This window comes from Erpetoichthys calabaricus, chromosome 4 (genome assembly GCF_900747795.2).
Source record: "Erpetoichthys calabaricus chromosome 4, fErpCal1.3, whole genome shotgun sequence".
NCBI classification, from domain to species: Eukaryota; Metazoa; Chordata; class Cladistia; order Polypteriformes; family Polypteridae; genus Erpetoichthys; species Erpetoichthys calabaricus.
This window is the reverse complement of record NC_041397.2, coordinates 193028287-193055263: the sequence shown is the minus strand read 5'-3', so window position 1 is coordinate 193055263 and position 26977 is coordinate 193028287. Positions and strand designations below refer to the sequence as shown.

The 26977-nt window shown below is 36.6% G+C and overlaps 1 protein-coding gene across 11 annotated transcripts in view; it reads right to left on the bottom strand.

Annotated features, from left to right (window-relative positions):
- Positions 1-26977, bottom strand: part of dock9b (dedicator of cytokinesis 9b) — a 441285-nt gene that overhangs the window by 1617 nt on the left and 412691 nt on the right. For all 11 annotated transcript variants that reach the window (XM_051926266.1, XM_051926269.1, XM_051926275.1 and 8 more), the window contains 5 exons: positions 18035-18181; positions 13453-13663; positions 11009-11199; positions 9587-9687; positions 9359-9497 (listed from right to left, as the gene is read on the bottom strand). In XM_051926266.1, coding sequence (XP_051782226.1) covers positions 9359-9497; positions 9587-9687; positions 11009-11199; positions 13453-13663; positions 18035-18181 — 789 coding nt within the window. The remainder of the gene's footprint in view (positions 1-9358; positions 9498-9586; positions 9688-11008; positions 11200-13452; positions 13664-18034; positions 18182-26977) is intronic.

Genomic DNA, 26977 nt, shown 5'->3' with positions numbered 1-26977 from the left:
CATCAACTCTTCACAAAGTTCTAAAATTATGTAATTCTATCTTCAGGTGAGAAGCAACAAATATGAGATTACGCTGTCATTATTTACACATCAAAAAATAGCATACAACAGCCACTTGTGAAAAAGAAAGTGCATTCAACACTTGTTTTTCTCTCTTATTTTGTTTTTTTGTTTAAATAGTCCCATCTCAGGTGGTGAATGGTTACAAAAAAAAAACTGAATGCCACCCCTTTAAAGAACATTCAAAACAACTGGGTGCCCCAGGAGACCTGCACTATATTTAGGGGTCTGGACGGTCTCGTGGCCTGGAACCCCTGCAGATTTTATTTATTTTTTTCTCCAGCCATCTGGAGTTTTTTGTTTTTTTCTGTCCTCCCTGGCCATCGGACCTTACTTTTATTCTATGTTAATTAGTGTTCCCTTATTTTAATTCTTATTTATTTTGTCTTTTTTCTCTTTCTTCATCATGTAAAGCACTTTGAGCTGCATTATTTGTATGAAAATGTGCTATATAAATAAATGTTGTTGTTGCTATATGAAATAAGAAATTGCAGAGAACCAAAAAGCTACATCCAATGATCTGCAGTTAATGACTCTCCCATTAGGAAACGATTGCATTAAAAAATGTCTGCAAGCTGTATCTGAATGAACCACACAAGGCTTGTAGAATAGTGTCTTCTAGAAAGACAAGTTGTTTTGTCATTATTAGTGATAAGCGAACCCTACAAAGTTTGCTTTTCTGTGAGTTTGGCAAAATTACAGAAATATTTGTCAACTTCATGGAACTCAGTGAATTGCATTAAAGCTAATGGAGAAGGAGGAACTGAACTAGTTTTGTGTGGACTACAATGGAGCAAGGGTGTTTTAATTGACCCTCAAGCCTAGGGAAGCATCTGCCAACTATTAGACTGATTAACGTGTGAGAAAAGCTGTGAGTGCTTACCACTGCATTACCATGCCTCAAATGACAAAAGACACAAAGAGAACGATAACCTTAAACAAAATACAACACATGGTTACAAACTAACAATACAAAAAAATTTATATACACTATATATATATTTAATTTGTAGGAGACAGCTAAAGGGGCAGAGTGGTGGCTCTGAGGCTAAGGATCTGTGCTAGTATCCAGAAGGTTGCCGGATCAAATCCCCGTCATTCCCAAAAGAGATCCTACTCTGCTGGGCCCTTGAGCAAGACCCTTAACCTGTAATTGCTCCTGGGGCACTGTACAATGGCTGACCCTGCGCGCTGACTCCAAGGGGTATGTGAAAACTAACAAATTCCTAAAACAAGAAATTGTATAAGGCGAAATAAAGAACAAAAAAAAAAAGAAATAAAGGGCCTGAGTAAATGTAATACTACACCAGACCAGGGGGGTGGCAGAGCATGCCGACTGTCTCTCTCTGTTTCTTGCAGACCATTCCTGGGAAATCTCGCCAGGTCCCGGCACCTCTGATGTCCGGCATAGATGACATCGTTTCCTTCTCCAGCCCTTAAAACCGCCATCTTACCTCTAAGTATTCAGTTCTGTTTTGGACTCAGTCTTGTGAACATCTCTGTTCAATTATTTCAAACTTTTGCAGCTGGGATAAAATATATATGGGTGGCTGCCCCAAACCTTTATAATATATGGAGACTCATTCTTCTCACAATATACACACACACACACACACATACATACATACGTACATACATACATACACACCTATTGCACTCAGAGACTTCCAATCTTGAGGCACATATTAGATGTGCAACTATGACATGGCATGAGACTGGCTCACTCCATTGTTTGAAGTCGTTGTTTCCGCAGCTGGAATGTCTTTTTTACCCCAATCTCTGTACAGATGCTTTGCAATTTTTTTCTTCCATGAAGAAAATAGAAACGCCTTATTAGCAGTAATAAATCTTTTAATGTTATTATTTCAGAGTAGGGAGATGCCCTCAAAATGGAAGGACAGAGAGAGACAGCTTACACACTGGGCTTTGTCACCCCCAGGATGCTATATGGTGGCGAACCTAAGCATGGAACCCCACATGGGCTCCCACAAGGCATGCCAGGTATTGTAGTCCCGGAGGACAACCCTGTCGGGGTTGCCAGGGAGAGCTGTGGGATTTGGAAGTCCTCATTCCAAAGGATTCCAACCTCAACCAGAAGTGCTTTGAAGCCGCAGTTTCATATCACCAGCAGCAATAAATAAAAGGAATAAAAGGACCTGCTTGCCACACTTGAGTTGAGCCAGAGTAGGGAGGAAGGTGGACGAAGCTTGCATGGAGGAGGTAGTGACCAGTGGCAGAGAGAGAAAGAAGACCAAGAGTTGCAGAGTGACTTAATACTATGTGCTTTGGATCTGTGGTTGTGGTGTGGGAAACACTTGCCAGTAAGAGTGTCCCATTAATAAAATCCTCTTGTTTACTTTACTTGTGTCTGAGCCTGTGTTGTGTCTGGTGTTTGGGGAGCTGAGTCACCCCATTATCATCCACAGAGGGCTTCTTTAAGACCGGTTTTAAATGGTAACTCCAGCTCATGGATAATAATGCAAAGCATATTATCGATGTGGCACTGGGCTTTATATACCATATATACTCACGTTCAAGTTGTCCCGAGGATAAGTCGGGGCATGATTTTACTGTATAATTTCCGGTATTTTATAATGCTAGTTGAATGCGGAAAACTCTTGCTACTGGTCCAAGAGATTATGATATGCTAACAGCCACCTGAGAGAGTAACCACAGAGCACACTGCTTTTTTTTCTATGTATTGTGCCTACATGACTACACGGTAATACCAGAACTACTCCAAAGCGATGTTTGTACTGTTTTGTGTATCTCAAACACTCATACATCTTTATCGAAAGAGCATCTCTTATCTATGATGGAGTGTTAGATCAGAAGAAAATATGAAGCTGGTTTTAAATTAAAAGTTGTTGAAGTGGCAAAAGTAATTGGTAACTGCACTGCTGCAACAAAATTTGATGTGTCCGAGAAACTGCTCCGAGATTGGAAGAAGCAAGAAGATGTATAAAAAAAATAAAATAAAAAAATTTGGTGTCAGATTTTTGAACAAACGTATAAGTCAGGGTCTGATTTTATGATCGATTTTTTGGGTTTCAAGACCTGACTTATATGAACATCTCACAATCACTGAGTGCACCACAAATTAATCTCTATACTACAATATTTTAAAGTAAAATTGCAAAACAGCTAAAGACTACTTGAAATTGGGCCATAAATATGGTGATAATCCTCAATAAATCTGCAGCAGAATAGCTGAAAAAGTAAAGAATCAAGGCGTGCGAATAGCCAAATCAAAATTTACACAGAAGTAAATTTGAAATGCAGTGCCTGGAATTCAAGATGGCGGTATTTCATTGTAGGTCCTCAAACATCAATGAACTAAAATAGTGTTGTGAGAAAAAATGGGCCAGGATTCCTCCAATATGACATAAGAGACTGATGAATTCATACAGTGAACAATTACTTCAGGTAAGTTCTATTCTATTAACCTAAATTAATGTACTGTGTACATTTAAATACTTTCTTGTTTATTATGGAACCAGAGAGTGGTGAGGTGTTGCATGTTGGTCAGACACATAAGTAAAAAGTTCATTGTACTCTCTACATGTAACAATATGACTACTACCACTGGTACTTCAAATTATCATTCACTAAGGTGGTTGTCCATACTACTCAGTGGTGAGGTGTACTTACCTTTTCATACATAGGCTAATTTTATTTGATAAAGAAGCAATGATAAAGTAAAATATTTCACTTGTTGCTTTTCACCTGGGTTTAGATATAAATAATTTTAGGACTCGGAATTGAAACAGGGTGAATTTACTTTTTATATTACTATACATGCACATCTATACACACATATAAAGAGAGTAAGAGACACAGAGAGCAAGCAGGCCAACAAATGAGATAACATGCTGCTACGTATATGTGCTGAACCAGGTTGGAATTTAATAATTTTGGGGTTCTCAAGCATAGGATAGGCTATGAGGAAGCTTAAGACATTTAAGACTATTTACGAAAGATTAGGGATTAACAAAGAAAAATAGCAAAACACTATGTAGGATAAACTAATTCCTTAATTAAGAACTCACAGTATGTACATGTCAAAAATAAATCAAAACTATACATAAACACCTTAACTGTAAGGAAAGCAACCATAAAAAAAAAGTTTTCTAAGGTTTTATCATAAAAACTTGTATATTACCATCCAATCTGCAAATGACAGCAAGACAGAGAGAGAGAAAAAATATTAGTATGTGATGTCAACTTCACTGAATGCACACATTTTCAGAACTTCAACCTGTCAATTTATTCTGGACAATTATTTTTACTGTATGTATAGCTTGATAAATATAATAGCAGAACTAGAGGAAACTATTCAGCTTTGGAAATAATAAGTTGCATTCAGTAAGGGCTGCTGATGAACATAATAAAGGAAAATGAATGTGATGTGGCAAAAACTGAAACTCCTAAAATACAAACAAACAAAAAACAGAAATATTAAACAATAAAGTAATTTATGCTCCCATTCATTGTTTCATACAATTATTTGTTTGTTACACTATACAAAATGATTAAGTATTTTGTTTTATTAACAAAGGATGTTTTCAATTTAATATTTTTTGAGTTAAGAAAATGCTGAAATACTTCTTCTTTATTAGCAACTGATGATCCAAAATAACCTCACCCTAGGCTGGGGCTAAGTACACTACTTAGGAAGTATTTTGATATTCCTGACATAATTGCAGTAAATATCTGTTAATGAAATGTGGACTTTTAATTTGTACTTTGACCTTCATACAGTGTGGAAAACAAAGAATTAAATAAAAACAAAGTGAATAACTAGAACAAATGAAATCCTCACTTTCTTAAAGGGTTGTAAATGATAGCAGTTTATGCTGCCCAAATCAGTAGAAAGACATTTAAATAAAGCAACAATGGAGTTGGGGAGAAAGGGGTTGCCAGAAACAAAACATGAAATTACCAAGACAGTGCTTTACAGTTCAGAAAGCCAATATGCTTCATAGACAATGACTATACAGTCATGGCCGAAATTATTGGCACCCCTGGGATTTTCCAAGAAAATGCACCATTTCTCCCAGAAAATTGTTGCAATTACAAATGTTTTGGTATACACACGTTTATTTCCTTTATGTGCACTGGACCAACACAAAAAAACAGAGAAAAAAAAGCCAAAATCTGACATCATGTCACACACAACTCCAAAAATGGGCCGGACAAAATTATTGGCACCCTTTCAAAATTGTGGGTAAATCGTTTTATTTCAAGCATATGATGCTCGTCTGAACTCACCTGTGGCAAGAAACAGGTGCTGGCAATATAACAGTCACACCTGAAGCCAGTTAAAATGGAGAAAAGTTGACTCAACCTTTCTGTTGTGTGTCTGAGTGTGCCACACTAAGCATGGAGAACAGAAAGAAGAGCAAAGAATTGTCTGAGGACTTGAGAACAAAAATTGTAGACAAATATCAATAATCTCAAGGCTACAAGTCTATCTCCAGAGATCTTCATGTTCCTTTGTCCACTGTGCGCAACATAATCAAGAAGTTCACAACACATGGCACTGTAGCTAATCTCCGTGGACGTGGACGGAAGAGAAAAATTGATAAAAGACTGCAATGAAGGATAGTCCGAATGGTGGATAAACAACCCCAATCAACTTCAAAACATATTCAAGCTGTTCTGCTGACTCAGGGTGCAACAGTGTCAGCTCGAACTATCCGTCAACATTTGAACGAAATGAAACGCTATGGCAGGAGAGCCAGGAGGACCCCACTGCTGACGCAGAAACATAAAAAAGCCAGACTGGAGTTTGCCAAAATGTACTTGAGGAAGCCAAAATCCTTCTGGGCGAATGTCTTATGGACAGATGAGACCAAGGTAGAGCTTTTTGGTAAAGCTCATCATTCTACTGTTTACAGAAAATGGAATGAGGCCTACGAAGAAAAGAACACAGTACCTACAGTCAAACATGGTGGAGGTTCTAAGATGTTTTGCTGCCTCTGGCACTGGATGCCTTGACTGTGTGCAAAGCATCATGAAATCTGAAGACTACCAAAAGATATTGGGGCGCAATGTAGGGCCCAGTGTCAGAAAGCTGGGTCTGCGTCAGAGGTCATGGGTGTTCCAGCAGGACAATGACTCCAAACATGCCTCTAAAAGCACTCAGAAATGGTTGAAGACAAAGAGCTGGAGAGTTCTGAAGTGGCCAGCAATGAGTCCGAATCTAAATCCGATTGAACACTTATGGAGAGATCTCAAACTTGCTGTTGGGAGAAGGCGCCCTTCAAATCTGAGAGACCTTGAACAGTTTGCAAAAGAAGAGTAGTTGGAAATTGCAGCTGAGAGGTGTAACAAGCTTGTTGATGGTTATAGGAAGCACTTGATTTCAGTTATTTTTTCCAAAGGGCATGCAACCAAATATTAAGTTGAGGGTGCCAATAATTTTGTCCAGCCCAGTTTTTGAGTCTTGTGTCACATGATGTCAGATTTGGCTTTTTTTTCTGTTTTTTTGTGTTGTTCCAAAGCACATAAAGTAAATAAACGTGTATACAGTAATCCCTCGCTATATCGCGCTTCGCCTTTCGCAGCTTCACTCCATCGCGGATTTTATATGTAAGCATATTTAAATATATATCGCAGATTTTTTGCTGGTTCGCGGATTTCTGCGGACAATGGGTCTTTTAATTTCTGGTATATGCTTCCTCAGTTGGTTTGCCCAGTTGATTTCATACAAGGGACGCTATTGCCAGATGGCTGAGAAGCTACCCAACTTACTTTTCTTTCTCTCTTGCGCTGACTTTCTGTGATCCTGACGTAGGGGGATTGAGCAGGGGGGCTGTTCGCACACCTAGACGATACGGACGCTCGTGTAAAAATGCTGAAAGATTATCTTCACGTTGCTATCTTTTGTGCAGCTGCTTCCTGAAACGACATGCTGCACAGTGCTTCGCATACTTAAAAGCTCGAAAGGCACGTATTGATTTTCTTTTGAAAAACAAACTCTGTCTCTCTCTATCTCTGCTCCTGACAGAGGGGGTGTGAGCTGCCGCCTTCAACAGCTTTCTGCCGCGGTGCTTCGCATACTTAAGCCAAACAGCTCTATGAACTCCTCTGAAGAGGAAGATATGTTTGCATTCTTTTAATTGTGAGACGGAACTGTCATCTCTGTCTTGTCATGGAGCACAGTTTAAACTTTTGGAAAAGAGACAAATGTTTGTTTGCAGTGTTTGAATAACGTTCCCGTCTCTCTACAACCCCCTGTGTTTCTGCGCAAATCTGTGACCCAAGCATGACAATATAAAAATAACCATATAAACATATGGTTTCTACTTTGCGGATTTTCTTATTTCGCGGGTGGCTCTGGAACGCAACCCCCGCGATGGAGGAGGGATTACTGTACCAAAACATTTGTAATTGCAACAATTTTCTGGGAGAAACGGTGCATTTTCTGAGAAAATTCCAGGGGTGCCGATAATTTCGGCCATGACTGTATACCCTCAACTGGCCCAGTTACACCTGATTTGAACCACTTTAACTGTTCTGTAAACTAACAGCTTTAAACTACAACAACCTAGAAAACAAACTGTCTCTGCTTGGTCAGTATAAACTGCTTAGACACCCAGGAGAGTTTCTTTTTCTTGCCTTGTTAGCAAAAGCTCATTGAACTACATCATGTGGCTCCAAAAGTGGTGTTGTAACAGGCTTGTCGCAATCAACAAAATATTTTTCAGTACTTTGTTTAAAGTGGGGTATGGTGGCCAATGACTCAACAAAGATCCATCTCTGACATAACTGAATAAGAAGGTGTGTTTACTATGGAGAAAACAAGGAAATACTTGTTCTGACGAATTTCAACCTTTGTTGATTCACACTAATAAGATTAACCAGGATATAATAAAATGAGAAAAGTACATGTTAGTTGTCAACATTGTTCAGTAAAACTGTTGTGGTGGCGTAATGACATAGTACATTTTTTTATCTCAAACACTGACTGTCTTGGTAACATATACAGTAAATTGCTTCTGAAATCAGACGAGGAGCCTTTTTTTATGCCAGTGCAAACAGTTGTTTTGTTTTTTTTTTTTGAGAAAGAATTCAACTTAATGCAGTGGTCAATCCAATTACTAGACCTCAGTCTAAATGACCATCAGTGGGATCAGATGAAATGAGCTATCATCAGCTAATAACTACATGAGCCAGTATCATTTGTGTCATAGTTGAAACTGCTTGGTGACTCAATGTCACACTGAATTTAGTTGCAACAAAAGTGATCATGGTTTTAATCCTGTGTTAAATGAATGTGGCCAATAAATACCTAATTTAAAGGGTGAACACAATAAAACAGGAACTCAAAATTACAATAATTCACAATTTTGCTTTATTTAGCTTCAAGATTGTGGGGTGCTGAAACCAATTCCAGCATCACTGGGTGAAAGTCAGTACACAGTTCTGGATACAACACCAATCCATTGTGGGGCCCATTCACAATCACCCACAAACCTATTCAGAAAAGGTCAGTTTGACATAGCCAATCAACTGAATGAGCATATGTTTGGGAATGTGGGAGACAAACTGGAGCATTCAAAGGAAAACCAATTGAAAATAACTGATTGATGATGCTGTTGCCAGAGTTCCTAACAATGATGATTCCAAAAATGACAGCAAAGACAGATACGTACTAGGATCAGAGCACAGTTAAAGAGCCACATTCATTCTGAAAGATCAAACCAATCAGAAATTATTAAAATGATTAACAGAAAAAAAACAAATCTGAAATGTTAAGGAAAATGAAAAGGCATACATCACCCTGGAATGAAAAAGGAACCAAGAAAAAGAAGTTTGTAAACTGTGAAACTGATGGTGTTATCTACTTCAATTTTGGAGCTATTCTCTATTATAGAGTACACACAAATACAGTGTTGAGCATGCACACTTGTGGAACATCCTGAAGGCTCAAAAAGGTTAGCAATACTATCTAGAGCAGGGGTGGGGGGGCGCACTCACATTAATACCATCTGCTTTTCTAGATCCTTGTCAGCCAGGCCACAACTGACCTAACTTCTGCTTCTGTCACAAAGCCCCACCCCTTTACATGCTGGCAGTATCAAACCATTAAAGCCACCAGATGTCAGGGTTCTTTTGAGGAACATCCATTAAGGTGGAAGAATCAAACCCTTGCCTTTACGTTTTCACTTTGTCTTCATTAAACAAGGTTATCAGCTGGTACTCCAATTCTTTTTACTTTCCTTTCTTTGTCTTTATATATACACACACACACACACACACTTTTGATGTGTGAATAAAAAGTCGAACATACCTGTTCATGCATAATTTCAGAAAGCTCTTTAACCATTTCCCTGTAATTGGCTTTCATTTCTTCCTGATATTCAAGCTGATCTTCTTTAATTAGCCGTTCATTTATTCCTAAGCCTTGACCACAAGCTTCCACAAACTGTCTGTAAATATGATTGCGAAAAACAAAAATCAGTGAACAGCAACTAGATTTGCAAGAGTTCCCCGATTCCACAGGACTGTCTGTTCTCACCTAAATACTTCTTTGAGCTGTTTCACTTTGTTGTCAGCGTATCTCTTTGTGCTGCTGTCACTTAGGAAAACTCTTGCATATGCCAAAGGACCAGCATTGACCTAAATATGAAACACAGAAAAACTATTACATTTAGGAAACTCATCACACTTACATATTCCAAAATATCAATAATACCCAAACTAAAAAGGGTACTGTGAAACGTTTATGTTAAAGGATATTTTTAAAAGAAACAATTTATGTGATGCTAAAACCAGCTTTTAAATTGTTGGTTAGGTGAATGAGAAAAATGCGAAAATAAAGGATTCTGAAAATATTATAGTACTTGAAAAACGTAATGTTTGAGTGAATCCTGGACTGGATGATACAGACAGAATAAAGATTTGATACCTAGAAGACCATTTACTAGTCCAAAAAAAAAAAAAAACATGTCATGTATTTTTGAAGATTATATTGTTTGCCAGGGGCTACAGGGAGTAGGGATACAGGCACAGAGTTGAAAGAGTGAAGTGAGGTCATTTATATGGCCGCCAGGGAAACCCACTCAAATGAATGGATAACATCTCTATATACTTAAGCTGGTCGACAACAGTTTCCAGTGTCTAGTGAAGAAGCTCTCAAAGACACTTGGCATGAAAGATACCGGCATTGTTCTTTTAGGTTGACTAATGACAGCAGGCAGGTCCAACAAAGGTACTAAATGTGAGTTTCTGCTTAGGATAAATAAGGGCCAACAGTCTAGAACCAAGTTAAGGGGTCATTGGTATGCTTTTACTGCAGAGGCCATAAGTATACTGTGACACCTCACACTGAGGAAGCAACACTGAATAAGATGTTACAATTCTGACCTAAGGCCCGGTTATACTTTTAGAGTTTGTGTACCCATGAGCTTCCAAGTGACATAACTATTGTCAGTGTTCCTGTTGTATGGACATGCTTGTCTGTGGTTATGTATCCCCAGGCTTTTGTGTCAGGAGATCCTGTGCATATCTATACATATTGACTGTGCATGTTGCTAGACTACAATACATGGCCATGCCATGTTTTAAGAAAAGGCCATCATGCATGTGAGGAACAATTCTACATCAGCATAGTGCCACTTATACACGATTGTACTATGAACAAAAAAAGGTGTGTATACTTTGCCTGCGGCTGTCCATTTAGTTTTGGATTATAAATGTTCCTTCACTGTATGGCCAGTGGTGCAGAAGGATCATGAAATAATAGACTATAGTGTTGAATATGTTGTGTTCTTCTTTAGTTCATTACAATTGTGTTTTTAACAAAGAGATTATTTTTAATATTATGGATTACTCCTCTGGTTTATAGATTCTAAGTTCAACTGTCTTATGCCACCTATATAATGTTAAAGCCATACTCAAGTCATAACCATACCTTAACAAAAAGATTTCAGGTCCTTACCTGCACACTCACACTGCCCTGTAACTTCAGCTGTAGTTTTATCATATCAACATCAGAGGAAGAACAAAGCTGCTTTAGTTCAGCCACCTTCTTGCTCATTTCATCAATGGCTACCTCAATAGGATTCAAATCTGTATGATGCTGGTACATGACTGCAATGCGTTTTTTTACATAGGGAAAGCAGTGAGTAGCTGAAATAAAAATATATTAAAAACACTTTGTTAGCAACAGTCATTTTCTTTCATCATCATTTTCTGATCATGATGTTATCAATGGAAATGCTTGATCAGAATTCAGCTTTCTTTTGGCTCACAATACTGAAGATTCTCTTACTATCAGCAGTTGTATAATACAAGAAAAGTATACTATTTGATTCAGGAGAAGTTGTATACTTCATGTTCCCAGCAGAAACATTTCCCAACCTGTCAGGAGAAAATTTAACCTACCCATTGGAAGATTTCACATGAATATTCTGCCAGGTTGTTGTGACAAATGTGAAAGTTAAGCCAGTTTTGCTACCTGATTTTGTGTAGATTGTGATAACAGATAGTATTTAATGGTTTTTACATCATTCATTCTTTCAGCAATTTTATTACAGTGTTTCATTACCACAAATACAATAAATAAAATTATCCTATAAAAGCTGTACTATCTACAGCCAGGTTCTAGGAGCAATGTGTCTGTCATTTTGCTTGCATCTAGTTACCTGCACTTTCACACCATGAAAACAATGCATATAACTGAATCATTCTGATTTAACAGAATATTCTTTGAATCACTACTACTAATTAAATAGATTTTCAGAATCTCTTTTTAACTTTAATCCACATGGAGAAAATACAAGATGCATGAAGAAATACTAGAAAATTTTTTCTTCATGTTTATTTTCCCTTAAAGCCTCCTTAAAATAATGTTGTCAAAAACTGCTTCAGTCCATGACTAGTTTTACATACTGTAAAACTGTTTGTTTCTATTACTTAAAAAAATGCAGATTTTTCTGGAATTCAGATCTGTTGTTTTCCCTCTATTTACTGTAGAGATTGTTCTTGTGGAAAAAAAAAGATTATGTAGAACAGTGGTTTTAGTCTCACTCCACTGTGGCTGCAGGTTTTTGTTCCAGCCAACTTCTGTTTTCAACTGGACTGCTAGCTTAATGAAGTGATCTGTTACTATACAGTTTCTGTGTTTTGGAGTCAAAGTAAAAATTACAAAACTAACCTTGGTAAATTTTTATCAAAATGTACTAAGCAGTTACATGGGAAATGTATTTTTACTTTTTAAAAACTCGCTTCACTCGCCCACCCCTGTGTTTGGTTTTACCCGATATACAATTTAAAGAGATTGTTATTTTCATGGGAATTGTTACATATGCATTATTTTCACTTTTACTTTAAAAACTTTTGTAAAAACAATACTTGTCCTTTATTTCCGGCCTTGTGCGTGGTTACATCTCTTTCTCGCAAGACGTATAACGCTGCTCGCGTTGTAAAGTGGGGTGGAGGCGGCTGAACACACGCTAAGGATATGCCGTCGGATCATCTGCTGTCTTTCTCCTGTTGGCTAGCTGCTTGTTCTGCTTGTCGCATGTCGAGCTGGGAGCACATGATGCATGTCTGCCAAAAGCAATCCAGCAACTGCTAGGTTAGATGCCTGTGGACTTGTTTTAAATGATGGCTCACTGCATTGTCTTGCGTGACGTTGAAAAACAATAATTGTCCTTAATTTCCGGCCCCGGGCATGGTTAAATCTCTTTCTTGCAGGACGTATAACGCTGCTCGCGTTGTGAAGGGGGGCAGCTGCTTTTTTTTTTCATTTTAAAGCCTGTACAGCTGCTTTCCTTTTTGCTACTTCGTGTCTCTGCTGCTCGCGTTGTGATCGCTTCTCCGTGATCTTAAATATAAACCTGACTGAATTATGTTTTCTTTGAAATTAAACTTGTCGTTGCTTTAACACTAGAATTACCACAGCCTACAAGAAAACGTAAATCCGGCCCACCATAAATCCGATCATTATTTGGAACACATGCATTTCATGTGTGTTCTGTTTCGACAGTAATCTGTGTAAACACATTGTTAAAACAGAAACTTTTTCATATTTTAGTACTAAATGTTACAAAATGTAGGCATAAACTATACAATGTGTGAAGCCTGAAGTTCAAAGATCAAATAAACACTTTCACAAAACGCTGTGTGGTTTTCTGAATGTAGAATAAGAAAAGAGAAAAAGACCAAAAAATTAAATGAGATCAATTATTATCACTGATTGTGAATCTGATTGGAACAAAAGCCTGTAGCTACAGAGGGTCCCCAGGACTGAGTTTGAGAACCCCTGATCTAGAATCATGTCAGACATGTCATATAATTACAATATTCAAGTCTACTTATGTATTACATTTTTTTTCTGCCAAATCTATAAATCTATTAGAAAGAAAAAAAAACACCTACTGGTAAGAACTGTTCTTCTCTTGCATTGCTCTTCCACACCACCCTGCTTCTTTCCTGAAACTGTGAAGGGCATTTCAAACACAAAACGGCGAATATTGTGGCACTTCTCAAAATCTGTTTTTCTGTCAACAAGTTCTTTCTCCTCAAGGAAAGGAGTTACATGAGTAACTTGGATGTAGGCATATTTGGAGTCCAAATCTTTTGGATTAACCTAATAATACAACAAGTAAGCAAAGACCTCATTGAGATGCATTATATACAACTTGTAATTTATTTAGAAAAATATACTTTTGGGTTGTGGCATAATTATATTAAAATGTATTAAAAAAAATCAATGAATAATAATTCCAATACAAATTAATTCACTAAAAAAATACAGATGTGAAAGAAGGAGCCACCAGATACACAACCAGAAAAAATGAGACAAAGTTATTTATTTAAAACAAAAAAATTCTCTAATGTTAATTACACTATTTTCTGCACTATAGATTCTAGTAGCTGTATTTGCTCAGAATACCCCTGGTGCTGCAAAAACTTCACACAAATACCAGCACTTCTATAAATGAAATCAACAATCAGATATATGCGCACATAACTCAAGGAAACGTTGTCCCTTGTATGCATATTAAAAACATTACAAAAACAATAGTATGGCATTTTTAAAATTTATGTGCATGTTTACCTTTCAGCGTGCCCTGCATATGCCTTATTGGCTATCAAATTTAAAAAAATAAATTAAATCACTAAAGCACTGAGGGATTTGGTGCTGTGCATTAACAAACTACAATAAGAGATTGGAACTTATTAAACAGAAACTATAACCTTAAGACAAGTGGGGTTGACTACTCGGGCAAATATACGAATTTTCATGATATTACAATAGGATGACTTTTAAAAGTAGATTTATTTTCGCGCACATAAAATCTGTTGCTGGGGAGACGCCACACATACTGTACAATAATCAGCTGCACGACAGCACAGATTAAAATACTTTCTGGGGAACTGCACAGTACTTGCTGGAGAGACGCCACAAGCATGATTATCAACTACACGCCACACATTACACCAGTTGCTGGGGAGAATCTGCTGATTGCCCACTGTTGTGACAGAAAATTAAACGCATATTACGGACATCAAAGCCAATATAACTGTCAAGAGAAAATTACAGGCATTTTATGGAAATACAAACCAGTATTACTGCGAGAGAAAATTAAAGGCACACAATACAGTGACGCATATTACAGCCACATACAAGCCAGTATTACTGTAACAGAAAATATTACGGACGTACAAGCCTATATTACTGTGACTATCTACTAACAACATGCCAGCCAAAAAAGAAGAAAAAGAAAATGAGCGTCAGAAAAACACTAAAAGAGAAAGACTCAGAAGAGCAAATAGATCTATAGAAGAACAGGAAAATGAGCGTAAAAAAATTCTCAAAGAGAATGCACTACTGTTCAAGCGTCCATTATTGTAACGGGCTTAATGTTTAGTCTATATATATATAATTCACTAAATCCATGGCAAGCAAGACGCACGCAAGACAGAGCCCCGCCCACCAACTCCGCCAACTCTAACCCTCCTCCCGCGTCATGGGATACGCACGACAGAGCCCCGCCCGCTAACTCTAACCCTCGACATAAGTTGAGATCAGGAGTATCTGTAATTGATTGATTGATTGTAATCTGTGTGACACATGGGCACACAGCTAATCTGTGGGAGCGAGAATTCTGGCTGGGTTGTAGGGGATCAAATACTTATTTCTCTCAATGATATGCAAATCAATTTATAACTTTTATGCAATGTGTTTTTTATATTAATTAACTTTTATATCTGAAATTAAAAAAGTCACACATTTAATGTCTCTATCGCATACCTCTTCCTAGCAACATCAATTTGTGTATGAAATTCAGGCACATCATTATTTAAGAAATTTTATGCAATACACATATTTAGCCATACAATTCATTACTAATATCTGAAATCTAGTCTTGATCATTTCAGTTTCTATTGGCTATTAATGTTTGCTATTCACATGATTACTCTGTGGTTCAGTGATGGATCTGAAGTAGCCTAGTTTAATTTCAAGTTAGTTGTTTCAGGACTATATGTATAGGACATGAACTTCTTTGAATACTGCCTATATTTATCAGCCTTAAGTGATTTGTGAGACACTGATACTAGGTAATAGGATTCAATACAAAAACAACAACTGCATAAATCAGAATTACCAACTAACCGGAACTGTGAACCTGGATAAATTGCACAAAGACTCTTGGAGAATGTGCAGAGTCCACATAGACATTAAGCCAAGCCAAGGATGCTGACATGAAGATTGTGCTGCGCTACTTCCTTATTATACCTATAAGGAATGTATGTCTTCATAGCTATCTGATTAACTCATCAAAGGCAGTAAAGTTCTACAGTGGTTTCAACACAACTGTGTTCCATAAACTGCTGTTTCAGACTGGTTGGAAGGTTGAGTACTAAGACTATTTGCAATTCATTTTTATTTTCTTACAACCCAGTATTAATTTTATTGACAGTGAATGCATTATTGAATTAAATATTATAACACTCTTACAGACATTTAAGAAATCTATTGACATAAAAACTTGATCAACAGTTTCTGCAGTAAGCTGTCTTGAACAACCTATATATGTTAGGGGTCTTTGAACCTCTTTATTACTGCAAAAAGAAGAAATTAAAAGTGATTATGAAGACAGTTACATTTGATTACAAATCAAAACTAAAACTTTTTAAAATGAGCACTTTGTAAAATATAAAGAATGTTGCACATGGAAAATATAGTGTTACATTTTTGAGGTTCAAAGGGAAGTATTTTAAATTTTCATGTTGGGAAGAAAGTCATACAGAGTACTGAATTATTGAATTGTTTGTGGTAAAGCTCTGGTGACATGTTGAGAAAACAGAGAGAGTTATATTTTATACAAGGTTAAGCCTACCTCTGAGATGACTAAACAAACAAAAAAAATCTGAACAAGGCTGGCAAAAAATGACTTTTGCTGATTCAAGATTACAATAAAAGAGAACAGAATTAAAGCGTAAAACAAATAAAAAAGCCTAACTTGAAGCTCTTGAGAGTAGGAGATTCTGTTCAAAACTGGAATGTCACCTTATATACATCAGCAATTTTAAGTAGAAAATTAAATTGATTTCTGCCCAAAAGGGCAAATAAGCACCATCTTTTTCCATTCATGGAATTTATACAGTCCCTGACATTTAACCATGCACTCCTCACATGTGACAAATATTTGCTTGTAAGTTTGTCAATGCAAGTATGAATGTGAGTGAGTGCAATGGAGTTATCTGACATGTCTTGCAATGTAATAAGGATTGACCCACATGAACATGGAAGAGAAAAAGAAGAAAAAAAGGATCAACTGATATTCACCTTGTTGCAGAAGTGATGGTCAACAATATTTAACCAAACATTTGGTAGAAGAGTAAAAATTCTTCAGGAGAATTATGCTTCTTAAACAATTAGGAAAAGTAGACAGTGGTCTTATGTGAATTCAGATAAGTAAAATGCAGATAAAGCATTTGAGAGTATCATGTTATCAGTAATCTACTGTATTGCTACTCTATTGCACTGCCAAATGTTATTCTAAGAAATAAGCTAAAATATGTGACTACCAGAACTGGACTTATTATAGCATTTAAATATTATTAGCTAAGTTGTCACAAACACAATAAAACATGACATCAGTGTTTTAGTATTAAAGGCACATTTAGCCATACACTTAACATTGATGTGTATTATAACTTTATAAAAAAATTTGGGAAAATATGTTTCAAGACGGGCGGCACGGTGGCGCAGTGGGTAGCGCTGCTGCCTCGCAGTTGGGAGACCTGGGGACCCGGGTTCGCTTCCCGGGTCCTCCCTGCGTGGAGTTTGCATGTTCTCCCCATGTCTGCGTGGGTTTCCTTTGGGCGCTCCGGTTTCCTCCCACATTCCAAAGACATGCAGGTTAGGTGGATTGGCGATTCTAAATTGGCCCTAGTGTGTGCTTGGTGTGTGGGTGTGTTTGTGTGTGTCCTGCGGTGGGTTGGCACCCTGCCCAGGATTGGTTCCTGCCTTGTGCCCTGTGTTGGCTGGGATTGGCTCCAGCAGACCCCCGTGACCCTGTGTTCGGATTCAGCGGGTTGGAAAATGGATGGATGGATGGATGGATGTTTCAAGACCAAATGGGTTTGTTACCTTAATTGTATGGAGACATTCGATTCACTGGCATACTTGGTTACATAAGCCACTACTGAGGTTTATTTTGGATTGCAGTTAATCATGGAAGGTATTTGAAAACTGGGCACCTACTTGCAAAATTGCAAAATTACTCGTGTTGCTGGAGTATACCACTCCGCAGGATTGCCTAAGTTACTAGATAAGAAGCATCTACCATATATATATTAAGATGTTCCTTGCCGGGAAACTTTACAGTACATGTATACAACAATGAATAAAAACAGTAACACTGCACAACTGGTTTCAGAAGTATACATGATAATTTAATTCCTAAAAGCTATCAATTACTAATTTGTTCCTATAAACTTGATTTACCCTTCCTGAATCCTGGATCATTTTCACATTTTCTTGACCGAACTTGTCAGAGTACAGTTTAAGAAGCCGTTGTGAGATTTCAGATAGGGGTGTAAATTTAGGTTCCTTGTATATGTATTCCTTGCCATCCTCATCTTCAAAGAAACCCTGTAAAAGAAAATGGTATAAGTTAGGAATCAAAGGCTGCAGAAAAAGTGTCAAAATCATAAAATCATTCTGCTAGACATTTAATTAAAACATATACACACACACAGAAAAGTATACAGTAACTGATAATAACTTACTCTAAAATAGTTTAATATGATTTAAAAGACAATGACTAAACATACATGTGACGTTTTGTTGGCAGCCTGCAAATCAAGTTAATATTATGAATTAGCATGAAAACAGCTAACAATTGAAACAGATGTACAATAATGTAGATGTACAACTGCTTAAGCAAATTTCATTTCATCACTGGATCTATATTAACTAGGGATGAACTGAATCCAACATCATGTTTATGATTTAACTAGATTATTTTACATTTGATTCAGACTATCACATTAATATTTTTGAAAATCTGCACAAAGGTTAAAACGTTATGAAGCTGCATTTGAGATCATCTTGCAAAATGAAATTTGGTAGATGTACAGATATTATGACTTAAGCTACTTAATAACAAGACTGCTTAGTGACAAATTCATGCTCCAAAATTTGGCTATGCTAAACAATCAGACTTGCAAGTAATTTAAATAGGACTGCACTAAATTACACTGCTGCTATATCTCGCAGTGGGATAGCAATCAATTAGAGGCACTAACAGTAAACAACAATTCACCTATACTAGAATGATGTGTGCCTCTTAGTGTTAGGCTTTTTGATCCCATTATCATAACATTGCACAGCAAGGTATGAAAAGGAAAGCATTTGTACTTGTATGTCTGTTTTACTCATAATTGACACTAAAGATCGTATTTTAGGATTATCAAAAACAGCCTGCAAACTGAAAACATAGGAACTTATTGCCCTCAACATGTGGGCTGTCTCTACCACAGACCATGGGTGCTTTTATAATGTACAGTTGTATGAAAAACTAAGTATATCCCATGAAATGGTTGGCCTATTTTATATTTTTGACAAAATAATATCTGACCTTTGTTTTAACAATGCTGATAAAGGTAATGTAATTAAAAAAAAACACTCAAGTAACATTTTCTATTCATTTGTACTAATTAAGTAAACAGAAGTATAATTTTTTTGTATGAAAAACCTTACGACACCACCACATTTATCACTGTATTACATGTCTGTAATTAGAATTAGTGATAAATGATTAAAACCTCATTAGAGAGTAAGTTAGTGAGGCCTGCCTTATGTAAATATCAGAAAGCTAAAGTGTGATTTGGTCCTAGCTCATGCGGTGTCTAAGTACATTGGGCCAAAATAAAAATTTTTAATCAGTCACTCCACTGTGTTAAAGACTATAAATGGAGATAATTTCAAATCACTGACAATATATCCAGGCCAGGCTGTTCCATCAAAACTGATATGGAAAGTCTCAGAGACCATAAGGATGACCTCAAGAAATGAACAGATCTTGTCTCTATGTCAACATGAACCAACCATCTGGTAAGGAGACTGAAGCACCTTACCAGGAAGACCAAACACAATCAAGGAAAACCAGCATGGGGACTTGATTTGAGCAGTATATAAAAGAAAGTCCTCTAACATCACAAATCTGAAGTTCTGTAAAGAGGAGTAGGCAAGTACTTCTTTTCAAATGAATATAAGAGACTGATAGACAATTATAAAAAACACCTACAAGACAATACTTCAGACAAAAAGGGCAATGCAAGACACTGATTGCACAGAATTATTTTTCTTATTTATTAAACTATTATCGGCACCCCTGAAATTTTCCTTGAAAATGCACCATTTCTCCCAGAAAATTGTTGCAATTACAAATGTTTTGGTATACACATTTTTATTTACTTCATGTGCATTGGAACAACACAAAAAAACAGAAAAAAAGCCAAATCTGACATAATTTCACACAAAACTCAAAAACCAGGCTGGACAAAATTATTGGCACCCTCTACATAATATTTGGTTGCACGCCCTTTGGAAAAAATAACTGAAATCAAGCGCTTCCTATAGCCATCAACAAGCTTGTTACACCTCTCAACTGGAATTTCCGACCACTCTTCTTTTGCAAACTGCTCAAGTTTTCTCAGATTTGAAGGGCGCCTTCTCCCAACACCAATTTTGAGATCTCTCCATAAGTGTTCAATCGGATTTAGATTCTGACTCATTGCTGGCCACTTCAGAACTTTGAGGTATGTTTGGGGTCATTGTCCTGCTGGAACACCCGTGACCTCTAACGCAGACCCAGCTTTCTGACACTGGGCCCTACATTGTGCCCCAATATCTTTTGGTAATCTTCAGATTTCATGATGCCTTGCACACAGTCAAGGCATCCAGTGCCAGAGGCAGCAAAACATCCCCAAAACATCTTAGAACCTCCACCATGTTTGACTGTAGGTACTGTGTTTTTTTCTTCGTAGGCCTCATTCTGTTTTCTGTACACAGTAGAATGATGAGCTTTACCAAAATGCTCTACCTTGGTCTCATCTGTCCACAAGACGTTCGCCCAGAAGGATTTTGGCTTCCTCAAGTACATTTTGGCAAACTCCAGTCTGGCTTTTTTATGTTTCTGTGTCAGCAGTGGGGTCCTCCTGGCTCTCCTGCCATAGCGTTTCATTTCATTCAGATGTTGACGGATAGTTCGAGCTGACACTGTTGCACCCTGAATCTGCAGAACAGCTTGAATATGTTTTGAAGTTGATTGGGGCCGTTTATCCACCATTCGGACTATCCTTCGTTGCAGTCTTTTATCAAATTTTCTCTTCCGTCCACGTCCTGGGAGATTAGCTACAGTGCCACGTGTTGTGAACTTCTTGATTATGTTGCGCACAGTGGACAAAGGAACATGAAGATCTCTGGAGATGGACTTATAGCCTTGAGATTGTTGATATTTTTCCACAATTTTTGTTCTCAAGTCCTCAGACAATTCTCTGCTCTTCTTTCTGTTCTCCATGCTTAGTGTGGCACACTCAGACACACAACAGAAAGGTTTAACTGGCTTCAGGTGTGATTGCTATATTGGCAGCACCTGTTTCTTGCCACAGGTAAGTTCAAACGAGCATCATATGCTTGAAATAAAACGATTTACCCACAATTTTGAAAGGGTGCCAATAATTTTGTCCAGCCCATTTTTGGAGTTCTGTGTGACATGATGACAGATTTGGCTTTTTTTCCTCTGTTTTTTTGTGTTGTTCCAATGCACATAAAGGAAATAAACATGTATATACAAAAACATTTGTAATTGTAATAATTTTCTGGGAGAAATGGTGCATTTTCTGGGAAAATTCCAGGGGTGGCGATAATTTCGGCCATGACTGCATATCATCTTTATCTTTCAAGATCAAATATCCATACCTGATATTGTACAAGACTCAGCTTTTCATCAGGTATACTGAATGTACTCTTTAACCCCAGTGTATCTGTCAGTTTATTGAGCCACTGATAGAGTCTGATAGGTATCAAATTACTGGTCTAAATAAGGAAGGATGGTTAGTCCTATGTATCAGTAGATATTGACCAACACAGATATGACAGCAAGATAATACCATACTCGTACAAATGCATTCGCATCCATTGGGAATATTCTAGATGACGCAGAGGAACAACAAAATAAAAGGGTAAAATGTGTCTCTTTGAATATTTCTAACCTTTTAAATAGTGGAGCCTCCACCAACTGCCAGGCGATGCCACTGAACAGCAATCTGGAGAAGTGGAACTTAATTTAAGACATTTACTGTGATTTATGCTTGCTATTATCAACTATCCTTAGACAGATGTGAGCCTCAAGCAAACTAGGTTGCTGCAGCTACACAACTTTTTGTGAGATATTGTCAATCCTCACACTGGTAAATGTCTCTTCTGCTTTCCCTGTCTTGCAGGGACCATGTGTAGGTCAATTTTCTACACTACTATCTGCTTTACTCTTTGGATGTTTACCTCCCTCTGATACTAATGACACTTACATGGAGCTCCTGCTTGAGCCAATCATTTACTATTTTTCTCTGGTTTAAGACTTAATCTCTTACTTGCTAATCGCCTGCTCTGAATGTAAATATTTTAATAAAATGTGGACTTTTTATCATGGAGTGTATTTATATTTATTTGGTTTACTTAGATATCTCTATTTAAATAGCAATGTGAATTATGTCATGTCTCTGTAGCAAACTACATCTGAACATTTTGGATTCAGCACATCCTTCATATTAACTAAAAATTCTAAAATGTAATACTCTCATTGCAAAAAAAATGCATACAACGGTTCAAAGACACAAAAAAGTGGGAATGATGTTAAAACCCCTTAAGGGTAAAAGATACAAAAGTTAAGAAAAGAAGAACAACACTGCAATAATTTGCACAGCATTAAAACCTTCACAATAATCACCATAGTACATTACACTCATCTTTTAGCCAGCATATTAAGAAGCATAAATTAGATTAAAATAATTCTACTTATAGCCCCAGGCATTCAAAAGAACAACAATAAATTATGGTCAAATCAGTTTGAGAAACGCTGGCAAAAATAATGAGATACATAAAAAAAAAAGGTTTGGACGGTTTTAATGCAAGAAAAAAACAAACAAGCCAAATCTCTTAGGCTAGCTTTGAGTTTTCTATGATTGAAGTTGCTAAAGCATCGAAGCATAATGTTTTCATCCTTCCACTGTAGTGAATATTAAGAATTTAGTCTATGAAAATGTTTGATCCTTTTATACAGAAGTAAAATAATTTTGATAATTTAATAAAATACTCATTCAGATGTCCCAGGTGCTGAAGTAACAGCATTTGGAGCAGGCTACAGTACATTTTCAAAATGTTATTGTTTAGTAACAATCAAAGGATGAAATGAATAAATTCATAATTTGAGCAATTTAACAAAAGACACTGACAGCAATCATTTTTGCATCAGCTTACTTTTGCTTTAAAACTTCCTTTTTTTTGCAAGTGAGCTCTGAATATACTTATATTACTATTAATTATTTATAAAGAGCTGTCACAGTTCTAGATCCACACATAAAAGAACCCTTATTAGCAGATTAACGACTTTGGGATGAATTGTCTTGGTTGTTAAAGACAACAAAAATGTTTTTCTTGACAACAACAATCTACTAATATTAACACTACTTTCTATAAAAAAAGAAAAAAAAATTAAATAAAAAAATACAAGTAAGGATTACAGAAGCCAAACATTTAGTAGTTCAGTGGGTTGGTAGGACAGGGTAAGTATATAAGTTTTTCTGTTTCAGAAAACTTGATTTGACTATCCATTTCATGCGTCACCAAACACCTTTCATTTTTCAAGAGAAACTTATTTATAAGTTAACAATTTAGTATATGTAATCACTTTTAATTATGCAAAAGAGTTTATCACTTTAACAATGCAGTGAAAGAATAAAAGACAATTTTTTTTTTTTAGAATAAATAAAGTTGACAGAAATAGATACACCCTCTTCCCTTCCCACTAGAAAGTCGGAGATGCTGAAATGGATGTGCTGCCAGGAATAATGGAGCACGAGTGGTGAGCGATCTGACTACACTGACAGAACCACACCAAAAGTCACAAACGCTAATGCAGCAACATTACTGCATTACTTGCGTTGCTAGAATTCATTTACCTCGACATCTGTCTCACTGTCAGTAAACTGGTACTGCTATAGGGTTGTAAAACAATAAAGAACAAAGTTTAAGTTATTTTTTTAGTCTAGATGGATGTGCCAGACTGGAGAAAAATTAAAATAAACAATTTCTATCCAACAAAATGAGCACTTTTACATATAAAGACCCAGTTTAACAATCTATAAGAATTAAAAATATTAAAACAGCAAAACTCAAAATAAGAACTCAGATGCAGAAATAAAAAAAAGATGAGAAAGTGAGTTTAACAGCAGGAAAGAAAACAGTTACAATTAGGTTTGGCTACATGCACTGTTACTAGCAAGCCACAGAAGCAAATCAGTGAGAGACTGGCAACTATTATTGGTACTTGACAGATGATTTAAAATGTGCAATATATATATGTGTATAAATGAATACATATATATAAAACAAACTGACTGTATATACCATATGTATGTGTATATATTAGGGGTGTAACAGTTCACTAATTCAATGGCTTGAATCATGTTTTAAATCACAAGGAAAAAAGACATTTGTTGAAGACATCTGTGTATACCTTAGAAATAAAATTAATCACTCAAGAGTAAAAAGTAACATATTTTACCATATATATAAGGCAAACAATTTTCAAATACAAATTTGGCTTTTGTGTTCATGTACTGTAAAACAGATGACACTGGTTCATTTTCTAAGCACTACTGTGAAGAACAGGCGTCACCTTGTCATGTTTAACAGCATCCATGCCAAACAAATTAAAACCAACATTACTCCTTCAGTATTACTGGAGTTTCAAATGTCCATATAATATATTAATTAGAAATTAATATAACATATAAAAAAAACAAAAAAAAAAACAGAATAGTTGACATGCGATACAATAATACTGCTATTTTTTATCAAGTTTCTTAATAGACTCAGCAGCTACTTTATTAGGTACACCTTGCCAGTACTGGGTTGGACCCCGTTTTATTTTCAGAACTGTTGTAATTCTTTGTGGCATAGATTCAACAAGGTGCTGAAAACATTCCACGGGAACTTTGGCCCATATTGGCATGAGAGCACCATGCAATTACTGCAGATCTGTCAGCTGCAAATCCATGATGCGAATCTCCCATTTCATCTTATCTCAAAAGTGTTCTATAGGATTGAGATCTGGTGACTGTGGAGGCCATTTGTGCACAATGAACTCATTGTCATGCTCAAGAAACCAGTCTGAGATAATATGAGCTTTGTGACATAGTGCGTTATCCTGCTTGAAGATGAGTACATTGTGGTCATAAAGGGATGAACATGGTCAGCAACAATACTCAAGTAGGCTGTGGCATTTAAATGATGCTCATTTGGTACCAAGGGGCTCAAAGTGTGCCAAGAAGATATTCCCCACACCATTACACCACCACCACCAGCCTGAAACATTGATACAAGGCAGGATGAATCTATGCTTTCATGTTGTTGATGCCAAATTCTGATCCCACCGTCGGAATGTTGCATCAGAAATTGAGACACATCAGAGCTGTCAACATTTTGTAGTCTTCTATTGTCGAATTTCGGTGAGCCTGTGTGGATTTTAGCTTCAGTTGCCTGTTCTTAGCTGACAAGATTCACACCTGGTGTGGTCCCCTGCTGCTATAGCCCATCTGTTTCAAGGTTCAAAGTGTTATGTATTCAGAGGTGCTCTTCTGCATAGCTCGGTTGTAACAAGTGTTTATTTGAGTTGCTGTTGCCTTTGTATCAGCTAGAACCAGTCTGGTCATTTTCCTCAGACCCCTGGCATCAACATGGTATTTTCACCCAGAGAACTGTTGCTCACTGGATATTTTCCTTTTTTTGACCATTCTCTGTAAACCCTAGAGATGATTGTGCACGAAAATCCCAGCAGATCAGCAGTTTCTGAAATACTCAGACCAACCCATCTGGCACCAACAACCATGCCACATTCAAAGTCACTTAAATCACCTTTCTTCCCTATTCTTAAGCTGAGACAGAACTTCAGGAGGTCATCTTGACAATGTCTACATGTCAAAATGCATTGTGTTTCTGCCATGTGATTCATTGAATAGATATTTACATTAACAAGAAGTTGAACAGGTGTACCAAAATAAAGTGGCCGTGAGTGAAGATAGCACTATGATTTTATTCTCCATTACTATATAATATTGTAATATATTATTCCCTTTTTGACTTAAATTTAAAATCATATATTTTTACAAGCAAAAATGTGTTGTCTAAAAGAAGAAAAATAAAGACAAGCCTTGACTGAATTCATTCCACTTAAATCTTAAATGTGTAAATGGATCTCAACTTGTTGGAACAGTCTCCAAATTAAATGCTAATATGGAGTTACATTAAATAACATACCCTTTGATACATGGTCTATCCCTAGCTCTGTAAGATGAATCCTAACGTTTGTGGAGTAGGGCAGTCATTTGAGGTCATAACTGAGATTCAGATGTTTAAGCCTAAAATATATATGACATTATGTAATACCATCTTAATGTAACTTTAATAAGAAACTTTGCAAAACTATATTTTAGGAGAAATGGAATCAAAGCTAAGTACATCAGACAGGAAATGAAATGCAAGCACTTATTGACAAACATCAACAATTGTGAACAGCATAAAGTTACATAATGCTATGTTTACTTGCATGAACAGTTTTTCACTTAATGTACAAAATAGTGCTTTTAACTTTTTGATTTAACTAAAAGGTGATAAGGTGGTGCAGTGGTTATTGATACAGCCCCAATGCTCTGCAGTCATTGTTTCAGGTATTGTGCTAGTTAATGTTTTGTGCACAGATGGTGTTAGAGTCAAAGATAATTCAAAATCACAAAGTTGCTTGTACTGATCCTGCTCCTGACTCAGCACTATGTGGGGTCCTGTACAAAGCACTTAATCTAAGAATCAACTGTAAAAATGTTCTGTAAAAAAAGGTTCTAACTACACAATTTTTCCCTACCAATGATGAGTATGGAGGAATGTCATAAGGGGACCTAGCATTCCAGTTAAAAGCAAGATGACCTTCTAAAATTATACCTGCACCTTTAAGTACAGCATGATACCTATATCTTTCTGTCTTTATTACAGATCTCCAACTAATAAATGCAGCTTTTATGAAATCATAAGGAATTCAAATGGGCATGGAGTTAGATAATTTGAAAATGTAGCTATAAAGCCATACAGTGTTAATTTTAAGGAAAGCTT